General features: G+C 47.2%; 1 protein-coding gene across 2 annotated transcripts; it reads left to right on the top strand.

Moving 5' to 3' along the window:
- Positions 1 to 714: 714 nt before the first annotated feature.
- Positions 715 to 7,797, top strand: LOC118080958 (uncharacterized). Of its 2 annotated transcripts, XM_088662700.1 has the most exons (3): positions 715 to 800; positions 4,760 to 4,997; positions 6,375 to 7,797. In XM_088662700.1, the coding sequence occupies exon 3, from the start codon at positions 6,386 to 6,388 to the stop codon at positions 7,352 to 7,354; it is 969 nt and encodes a 322-aa protein (XP_088518826.1). In that variant the 5' UTR covers positions 715 to 800; positions 4,760 to 4,997; positions 6,375 to 6,385; the 3' UTR covers positions 7,355 to 7,797. The 2 variants fall into 2 exon arrangements, with proteins under 2 accessions (XP_088518826.1, XP_034962919.1); XM_035107028.3 differs by lacking the exon at positions 4,760 to 4,997.
- Positions 7,798 to 10,935: the final 3,138 nt, after the last annotated feature.

The following is a 10,935-nucleotide window of genomic DNA, read 5'->3' as shown; positions in this document are numbered from 1 at the left end:
GTCAATCCACAGTATAATTGGCCCACAGGTGTAGCCCTGAAGTAGCCAATCACGCAAGGCCCATTGTGTAAATAATGTATATAAGCAGATGGTTTTGGGAAAAGAGCCATTCTTCTTCTCCTCTTCTCCTTGATGACTATGAGCTGAATAAAGAGCATGAAATTCACTCTCGACTCCGAGTACATTTCAGAGTGGTTTTTCTAACAACATACCCCTGCTTTAAACCAACCACCTCCAATCCAGTGTCCTCCAGAAATTTTGGACCTCAGCTTCCATCAGCCCATGTGGCCAATGGTGAGGGATGATGGGAGCTGTGGTTCTGCACTGTCTGGAGCTGCTGGTTAACCTCCTCCACAAGCCAAGATACAGGCAAATGGGAGTGAGTTGAGTGGCTGAGAATATGCCTAAATAAGGATGGTCCTTTCCAACTGTACGATTCTACGAGCGCGCTCGGCACGGCAACCTTTGAAGACTGATCTCCCCCACCAGCGACTTTAAATGCCTACGCTCGACACAATTAGAGAGCGAATTTTAGATTCCGGAGCGCGTGGACCCGCCTCTGACGTTCGCCCCCCCTCTCCTCCCCCCGCGCGCTCTGAACTTCTTTCCTCCACCCCTTAAGACCGGATGAACGGTGCAATTCTGGGACCGCCTCCCATTGGCTGGAGCCAGGAGGGATCGCCCGCGGCTGTAAAGCGGCTGGATCTGCTGGGCGGGTCGAGATCCGGGCGGTGAAGGGACGCTGCGCGAGAACAAGAGGTTAACGCAGCTCAGCCGACCCCCACAGTGGTGGGGCAGAGGTAAATAGCCATGTTTCTGGGGTGCGTGTCTTTTGCGTGTTAGGGTGCCGTCCTGCGCTTCTTCAGTTTTTCTTCTCCTAATCTCCTCCCCCTCCAACTGCGCGGCTTTTCTGATGATAACAATTGCGTTCTAGATCTCAGCTCCACGACACTTTCCCCATCTTCCCTCCTCCTTTGTAGCCCCGGTATTTGGATCTGCGCGCGCCCTTCGGTTGCTTTTTGCGCGCAACGCAGGCGGCTGTGGAGCAGTTGCTGCAAATCGTTTCAGCAGGTCGAAAAGGGGGCGGGGCGGGTTGGATCCCGACTGGAGCCGCTCTGATTCCAGTCTGCAAATACCCTGAAAGCAGAGCTTGCTGTTTGGGGTGGGTGGGGCTGATGGTAAAAGCAATTTCCAGGGCGGAAATCCTGTTGAAATTATAATGCTTCTGATTTGCAAGAAAGAGTTTCTCCCAGGGCTCCTCCAGGCAACCTGCGCGTTAAATAGCCATCCTGACTGGCTTCCGCAGAGGTTAGACAACACCTGCTCTCATTACTGAGCATTGGAGCTGATTTACTGGTACAGACGATACCCGCTCTTTATTGAGCGTTAATCCCATGTTGCATCATCCTGCACTTTAGTGCATTCCCCTGTTACTTTCCTGACCCCAGAACGTCTGTTTTGAAAAACAGCAACAACACGGATTTGTTGCGCAAGAGAACTTCATTCTGCTTTAATGATTGCACAAACCTGATTTTCCAGTATGTGATTGAATCCCTCCAGCAAAATACAGTCTGCAGTTGACCCTTGTGAAAAGGGAGACGGGATAATCCTGCAAGCCTAAATAATCTTGCAAATGGCCTAGATCCAGTGTCAGCAGGGTTGCCACCTTGCCTCAGGCAGGGCTTTCTATACCAGGCTTCCTCAAACTTGGCCCTCTAGATGTTTTTTGGCCTACAGCTCCCATGATCCCTAGCTAGCAGGACCAGTGGTCAGGGATAATGGGAATTGTAGTCTTAAAACAGCTGGAGGGCCGAGTTTGAGGAAGCCTGCTCTATACAGTTGCCTATCAGGTAGAAAATGTAGTTTTTCTCTTTGCTCCAGTTGACCATGCCCCCTATCAGGGACAGCCCCCTATTTTCACATCCCTGCCCTTTGTGAATCACTATTGCCCCATTTTTTGCATTTCTGAGGATGCCTTGTTAAAAATATCTATCTCAGTGCCAATGGTTATGGTAGCGGTTCTCTGGTTCTCTTTAGGGAAGCTTTTAATATTTAATGCTGTATTGTTTTAATATTCAGTTGGGAGCCACCCAGAGTGGCTGGGGAGACTCTGCCAGATGGGCGGGGTATAAATAATAAATTATTATTATTTATTATCTGGTTACAGGTAGGTAGCCTGTTGGTCTGTCGTAGTTGAAACAAAATAAAAAAATTCCTTCCAGTAGCACCTTCGAGACCAGCTAAGTTTGTTATTGGTATGAGCTTTTGTGTGCATGCACACTTCTTCAGATACCTTCTTCAGATATTCTCTGGTGTTCAACCTATAGTCTCCCCATCTAGTTTACCCAATTGTGGAGTGGGGTGCATTTGTATCTGTTTATGGGTGAACAGTAGGGTACCACACAGTGCCCAGATTGGCAAGTTCACACACTGATTGCTTGGTTTAGTAAGTTTATTTCTATGCTGCCTTTCCACAATGCAGATTTTAGTTGCCATCCAAGGAGCATCAGTTCCTCGACTTAGATGCAGTTCAGAGAGGGAGAGGTTTTTTCCTGAGGCTAATGATTTACACCTTATCTCCTTTATAGCTACCGTAATTATTTAAACTGTTGATAACAGTAGCACAATGGGTGGGGGGTGCTCTCGCCTGCCTTTTAGCCCTTTTCTCCATTTTTATCCCTGTAGCCCAATATCCTGGGGCAGATGGGGCTCATCAACCAGGGAAGGCAGCCCATCTAAGAGAATGAAAACTCTGACCCTAAACCAGGGGTCATCAAACTTTTTCAGCAGGGAGCTGGTCCACTGTTCCTCAGACCTTGTTTGAAAAATATGAATGAATTCCTATGTCCCACAAATAACCCAGAGATGCATTTTAAATAAAAGGACACATTCTACTCATGTAAAGACCACTAAGCTGGCCCCACAAATAACCCAGAGATGCATTTTAAATAAAAGGACACATTCTACTCATGTAAAGACACTAGGCAGGCCCCACAAATAACCCAGAGATGCATTTTAAATAAAAGGACACATTCTACTCATGTAAAAATAGGCTGATTCCCAAGACTGTCCGTGGGCCGGATTTAGAAGGCGATTGGGCCGCATCTGACCCCCGGGCCTTAGTTTGGGGACCCCTGCCCTAAACCTCTGCTGCCTTGCGGGATATATTCGGGAGAAGAAAAGGCTCAGGAGTAAACCCTGGACACAGATCCGGAGAGTAGTCCCTAAGGCGGTTGGATGGCGCCTTGTACGCCTCCTTCCGGCAACTCCTGCAGCCAAGCTGGTGCTAAATGTATTGATCTGCTTTCCTTTGGACCACATCAGCAGGGCCGGGGGGGTGTGTCTTGTCATGTGGGCAGGCCAGGACCTCCATACACACCGCCCAGGCTTGCGCCCCAGGGAGGTCACCTAAGGAAGTAGCCTTTTCGGTTTGGGAGGCTGCCCCACTGAAGCCAACTAGACTGGCGGGAAGTTGAAAGAGAAGTTGCTGAATTGCAACTCATTACCAAGCTTAAAACCATGGAGAGACCTGGTCTGAATAAAGACATCGGATTCTTATCTCGTTATACATGATAAAGCTTTCTTTAGCCATCTCACCCATTGCTTTTTCCTGCAAGACCAATTGCAGTCGTAGTCATCAACAGGTTTACCACTCCTATCAGCCAATCACCCATTCCCACCACCCTTCTGAGTAATACCCCTCCCCACCCTCTGACTATACATAAGGGTCTGGTGACTTCTGTTTCAGTGTATCTGAAGAAGTGTGCATGCACACGAAAGCTCATACCTATGACAAACTTAGTTGGTCTCTAAGGTGCTACTGGAAGGACTTTTTATTATTTTTTGTTTAGACTGGCGGGTGAAACTGACTTCAACACTTGGGATAGGGTGGTGAAGAAAGAAGGTTAACTTGGGGGTACAGTGCAGGGTGCTTGCTCTACGCCGCCAAGCACATCCTGGGCCTACTGCTGACTTGAGGCCCTCAGCCTCCTCTTCCTGTTGCTCCTGCCAGACACTCCCAGACTTGAGAGCATCCTTTGCCCAGCCTTTCATGCCTTCTAGAAGGACCAGCGCAAAAACAAAACTATGCCGTGATAAATCCCTGAAACGAGATATTGATAAGGTGAATGATATTAAAACTCAACTAATGATTACTCAAAGAAACATAATAGATTTAAATTTCCCAAAAGAAACTAGGATATAGAAAAGACATGAATATCTCTAAATAACCTCTAAATAAAAGTAAACCTTGACGAGGTGCCGGCTAAGTGACTCGTTTCACTGGAAAATCTCTATCTTGTTTCCTCAGACGGGAAATGTTAAAAGATTAAGTAAAGGGCTGTAAAAGCTCTCTTAGTTGTGATGGTGTGACACCATTGTTCAGAGCTTTTACAGCCCTTTCCTTAATCTTTTCTAAGAGCAATGATATTCATTAGTTGAATTGTCCCATAGGTTAGCTAACCTTTAGTTTAAACAACTATAGTCTTCTCTTGGGGAAGTTTATCCCTGACTGCTGTGTAATTTTCAATTCTCTTCAGAGCTTACAGCTCCTGTTTAGTTTTGATTATAAGGAAACCTCAGCCCCTTAACATTTTCCTTCTGAGGAAACAGATAGAGATTTTCCAGTGAAACGAGTAATCATTAGTTGAGTTTTAGTATTATTCACCTTATCAATATCTCGTTTCAGGGATTTATCACGGCATAGTTTTGTTTTTGCGCTGATTATACATTTCCGTGATTGTCTTTTTTGCCATTCTAGAAGGACCAGCAGGAAGTCCTCCAGGTGTTGTACATCAGGGAGATGTGTTTCCATCACCGTGGCAACAGCACCTTGCCAGCCCTCCATTTTCCTTTGCTTCCTAGCTAGTCCAACCCTTTGTTGCCCCAGCAACAACTGATGCTGCTCTAGTTGTGAGCTGTATCCCTTTCATTTCCACCCATCTTTGTGGCTTGAGTCCCTGCTTCTGGTCGTGTCTTCCGTTCCTCTACTGTCTCCGGTAAGGACAACAACAGAAAATCCAGAAAACAGTCACATCCATACGTTTAAAACAGTCTTACTACGCCGCCGCCCCTTTCACAAAGAATCATGGGAATTGTAGTTTTTTAAGGGTCTCCTCACAGCTCGGCGTGCCTAAAAACTACAGTTCCCAAGATTCATTGGGAGATGCTGTGTGTTTTAAGGTGACGGAATAAAGTTTTAAATGTATGGCGTGCGTGTGACCGACAGCCCCAAACAACAGTATACTCAGAACCCAAACCCACATGTAAGACATAATAGAAAATGAACCTAAACCACCCTCTGTCCACACTAAAAATGTCCAGTGTTGTCCAGGCAGGTCTCCCAAGGAGGACTTTCCATAGGATTAGCCCCACAACTGAAAAGACCCTACTGTTTCACTTTGTAATTTTGCTGGATGCTGCCCAGAGTAGCTGGGGCAACCCAATCGGATGGGTGGGGTATAAGAAACAAATTATTATTATTATTATTATTATTATTATTATTATTATTATTAAAGATACACTCACCACCCTTCAGCTGGTGAAGGAATCCAGAGGAGAGCCCCAATGCGGATTGAAACACTTGGGAAGGCACAGGCAGAGGAACACTGTCCTTCAGATAACCACATGATTTTGGACCTTAAAGGCACGAATTAACAACTTAAATCGGGCCTGGGAACAGACAGATAACTTGTGCAGATCAGATGGCAGGAATGGGGTATGTCCAAGCCACCCTATGACATCCCATAGGATGTACCAATAATCAATGAAGCCAAAAGGAGGTTGAAACATAATTTTTTTTCTCATACCGTTTTTATTATTGACGTATTACATTTGTGTTCCGCTTTTTACCTTCCAAGGACCCAGTGTGGTGTAGTGGTTAGAGCAGGCACCCCCAAACTTTGGCCCTCCAGATGTTTTGGACTACAGTTCCCATCTTCCCCGACTACTGGTCCTGTTAGCTAGGGATCATGGGAGTTGTAGGCCAAAACATCTGGAGGGCCGCAGTTTGGGGGTGCCTGGGTTAGAGTGTCAGACTAGGACCTGGGAGACCATGAAGCCCATTGCGTAACCTTGGGGCTGGTCACATGACTCCCTGCCTAATCTGTTTCATGGGGGTTGGTGTGAGGATGACAATGAAGACGGAGTAGAGAACCCAAGTATGGAGGAAAGAGTAGGGTAGAAACGAAAACTATAAATTTATTGTATTAATTAATTATTGGCTAATGAATTTGTTAGCCGTTCTATGCAAAATATAAAGGCCTCAGGATAAAATTGCATACTGCTTGAAGATCTGTTAACATGGAGCAGAAGGGTTTGCGTTCCGGTGTACATGCCCAGGAGTCACTCATTTTTAAGCTGTTTTTCATTGCCAGATTTCGCCAGCATGAGGGATGACAGCAACCTGTTTGAGCCGCTTCTGGACGATGGGGACGACAGCAAGCTCATACCTGTGCAGAGATTCTCATACAGAGAGAAACTGTGGGGAATCCTACCACGAAGCTCTGCGCCATCGTGGTTCAACGGCATAGAATGTGGCGTGCCCAGTTTCTCTGACAAGGCCACTATGACTCAGACGACCAGGCCGCTGAGCAAACGAAAAGCTTGGATTTTGATTCTGGTTCTCCTTGCCCTTCTCACCCTCCTCGCCTTGGCTTTTATCGGGGCTCTGTTCTGGGCCCCGTGGAGACAGCAGTCTCCCGTTGAAGCCGACAGGGCAAGAGCTGGGGAGAACGCGGCAGGGGCCATCTTGGTTGGGCAGAAAAACCTCAGTCTTGCAGCTCTATTGGAAGCCGAGATGCAGGAACCGCAACAGGGAGCCATGCGTAAGTGCTTGGAGGAAGCGGTTCACAAGTTTTCTGAGGAGCCAGCCATGGTGCGGAAGAACTCCAGGATGATCCTTCAGTGTAACGGAACAAAGCAGGAGTTCCTTTCCGGAAAAGGGGAAGTCCACATCGAAGTGGTCTGGATCAACGGCACGGCGTCGTACCACCTCGATGAGGCCAGCCCAGAAGTCCACGTGGCAAGGCTTGGGCGCCACCCGATGCCGCTCAGTCTCGCCAAAATCAGTGATGTCCTCCAAGACCTACCATTCAACATCTCTGAGAGTCAGGGAGATTTGAAGGAGCTGCGTAGCTGCCTCAACAAGGCCTTGCAAGAATTTCCACATGAGCCAGTGGTGCTGCAGGACGATGCCAAACTGATGGTGACTTGTGGAGGAGTAAATCTGACCTTCATCTCCGGTGAGGGGCAGAGCGATATCAACGTGTACAGAGAAAACGGGGAAGTTCAGTATCAGGTGAAGCCTATCTGGTCGGCTTGGTGGGCCAGGCTTTTCAAAGGAAGGCTCGGTTGAGTGACTGCGCAGGAGGTAGCTTTGTGGCGCTGCTGGGGAGTCAAAAGGACTGACTATAAGGCATCTCGCTGCAGCGGTTTCAAATACACCACCCTCAAGATCCCATTATTCCAATGTTCTCTGCAGTTCCTGTCAATCACATAGCTGCCAATGAATGATTATTCACTAGTGATGTATAAAACAATCAAAATCCTTTGTCCAGGATATGATTTCAGGGTGGGCAGGGCATTTCTTTTTTTCCTAGGTGAACAACTATGCCTTAATCACATATTTAAAATTTTATGTATGCATCCGCCGTACTGCCAAGTATGTAAAGGTTTTTAATGATTAGAATCATGTGTGACAATCTTTTCCCCCAACCCAGAAAGTTCAAGTACTGCCCCTTATGCGACTTGTTCTTCTGTGTTCTGTTTACTGGTTTATTAAATAATTTTTTTCTTCTTTTTTTTGTGTGGGGGGCAAATTTGGTCCAGCAAATCTTTTTGCTGGGGGGGGGGATTTTGGCTTCTTTCTGCAACAATTCGTCTGCTGGGATTTTACTTCTGCTGTAGAAATATGCCCCTGCCCCTTCTGCTTGGGTGTTGGTGAGTAGGACTGTGGAGGACACCTTTGCCCCTCTGGATACCCAGCACTGTCCCCACTCGTGTGGGCGGGATGATGGGAAGTGGGAGTCCAACATTGGCTAGTGTGGCACAAATGGCACCACCCCTTGGGCTGTAGTGTTGTATTGATGCAGGACAGCAGTGAAACCTGTTGGTACCCACTAGACCCCTGGAGCTGGCCTCTGTGACACCCTGCGTGTTTATTACGAACACCGGTAGGAAGGAGGCAAGCTCCTGCTAGGAACAGCTAGGGTCATGTGCAGTGTTAGTTGATCATGGACATTAAAGGACACAGCAGACTTGGGGACAACTCCTGTTATCTTGGCCTTGCAGACCTTTTCGCGAAGGACATCCTGGAGGAAAGCGGATTGCCCAGGAATTGTTGCTTCAGGAAATGTGATTATCTGTGAGAAGATGGGGCAAGGTTCGGGGTGGGGGACATAAACAGGCAGCCATCCAACCTCTGCTTAAAAACCTCCAAGGGAGGAGAGTCTATATCACTTTCCAAGGGTGTCCATCCCGTGGCCAAACAGCTCTCACTGTTAGAAAGCTCTTCCTGGTATTTAGTTTGGAATCTCCCTTATTGTAGCTTGAATCCATTGATTCAGGTCCTGGCCTCCAGAGCAGAAGCCCTTCAGTCCTGAATGTGTATCTTGTGGGTCAGACACTTCTCCCACCCTTCCCGTTCAAGAGTCGCTGTCTTGTGAGTTAGTGAAGAATTACAGCTATGGGCACAATCCTGCCGGCTGCAGGATTTGGTGGAAGCCCTGCTATGTTGGCCGGACCCCCCCTTTCCCTCCCTCCCTCTCTGTACAGGGATGTGTACCTCAATTAATACGCTTTTGCCATATTATCGAATGCCAAGGTTTGCATACCTGAAAAGGCTCAAGATAGCAAAATAATTCATCACACGAGAACCCAACTAATGACTCAGCAAAAATGAGCTGTTACAGACACCGGTTCTTTTTGGGGAGATGGAACTTCCAGTTACTGTTGGGTCACAGTCATCATTGCACAAACATTTCAGATAATCACGAATAGTGCACACATCTCGGCAATCTTTGCAGGAACCCTTTGCAGCTGATCATAAGTAGGTGGGGCGGTTGGGGTGGTGTTGGCTAGGCAAATTCTCTTCAACCAGGTGCTCTTTCAGGGAAAATGCATGGTAAATTGGTACACGCAGAGTCAGCCATGTGGCACCATCATTGGAAGAGTCTGAAGGTTGCAATACAGAGTGGAGAAGCACACTCTGGTCTCTGTTAGGGGGACCTGTGGGCCACTGGGGAGGATGTGCTTCCTGCCTCCCAGGCAGTGCTGGGTTTATGTATAAGCTAAGCCCCCCAAAAAAATTTAAAGGACAAAAAAATGGGATGTACATTTCCAAAATATACGATAAAAAACAAATAAAACCTACATACAGAGCCTAGGGCTTGCCGATCAGAAGGTCGGCGGTTCGAATCCCCACGACGGGGTGAGCTCCCGTGGCCCGGTCCCAGCTCCTGCCAACCTAGCAGTTCGAAAGCACATCAAAGTGCAAGTAGATAAATAGGTACCACCACAGCGGGAAGGTAAACGGCGTTTCCGTGTGCTGCTCTGGTTTGCCAGATGCAGCTTTGTCATGCTGGCCACATGACCTGGAAGCTGTACGCCGGCTTCCTCGGCCGATAACGCGAGATGAGCGTCGCAACCCCAGAGTTTGTCATGACTGGACCTAATGGTCAGGGGTCTCTTTACTTTTACCTTTAGGCTCCTAGGATGGGCCCCGCCTGCTAGCCTGCTCTCTAAAATATCAGTGGTTTGCTCATTTCTATATATAGGGGCCCTACATTCTGCATGGACTGGTTGCATGGCAACGTGCAAATGGCTTTAGATACCTATTAGGTCCATGAATATAGCATATATTTAAAAAAACAACAGTGTTCTCGAAGCTACGAACATGAGTTTGACCAAACTGCGGGAGGCAGTGCAAGACAGGAGTGCCTGGCGTGCTATGGTCCATGGGGTCACGAAGAGTCGGACACGACTAAACAACAACAACAACAAAAGTGACAATTTGTTGTTGACAAAGGACATCTAGACATATAAAGGGCCCCATTACCTTCAGTAGCTTAGGGCCTTATCAAATCTATATCCAGCCCTGCTCCCAGGAAGAACAACTTGCCAAGTAGCAGGGAGACCAACCCAGCCCCAGCCCCAAGCCCCAAAAGAAGTTACCGTCAGAAAGCAAAAAAGGAAGCTGATCAGGCTTCCTTGCAGCTGCTATTTGATTAATAATATTAATAATTAATATTAATTTTGTATATGGCTCTATGTCTGAAAATCACAGTACAGTTTAAAGCAGGGCCCCCAAACTAAGGCCCGGGGGCTGGATGCGGCCCAATCGCCTTCTAAATCCGGCCCACGGACGGTCCAGGAATCAGCATGTTTTTACATGAATAGATGTGTCCTTTTATTTAAAATGCATCTCTCGGTTATTTGTGGGGCCTGCCTGGTTTTACATGAGTAGAATGTGTCCTTTTATTTAAAATGCATCTCTGGGTTATTTGTGGGGCATAGGAATTCGTTCATATTTTTTTTCAAAATATAGTCCGGCCTCCCACAAGGTCTGAGGGACAGTGGACCAGCCCCCTGCTGAAGAAGTTTGCTGACCCCTGGTTTAAAGTATAAAACACAAAATGCATAACAAAATAAAGCCAATACACACACACATGCACATTATTCACATGCTACAACCTCTGCCTCCCAAAAGTTGTTTACAGCAAAGGGAAAACTAGCTTGGCCTCATCTGTTGGCCTCGAAAGGAGCAGTGTCTGCAGATAGTTTGATTTGTGTTTCTATGGCAGAATCAAGAACACACCATATACTTGAAGCAGAACATTCATGGCTGTTCCTAAAGAATTATGGGAGCAGTAGTTCATTAAGGAAGCTGAGAGCTGTTAGGAAGCCCCTATTCCCCACAGAACCAGAGTTCCCTGTGAA

Source organism: Zootoca vivipara, chromosome 2 (genome assembly GCF_965207765.1).
Source record: "Zootoca vivipara chromosome 2, rZooViv2.hap1.1, whole genome shotgun sequence".
Taxonomy (NCBI): Eukaryota; Metazoa; Chordata; class Lepidosauria; order Squamata; family Lacertidae; genus Zootoca; species Zootoca vivipara.
Note: the sequence above shows the minus strand (reverse complement) of the source record. Positions and strands in the feature narration are given on the sequence as shown.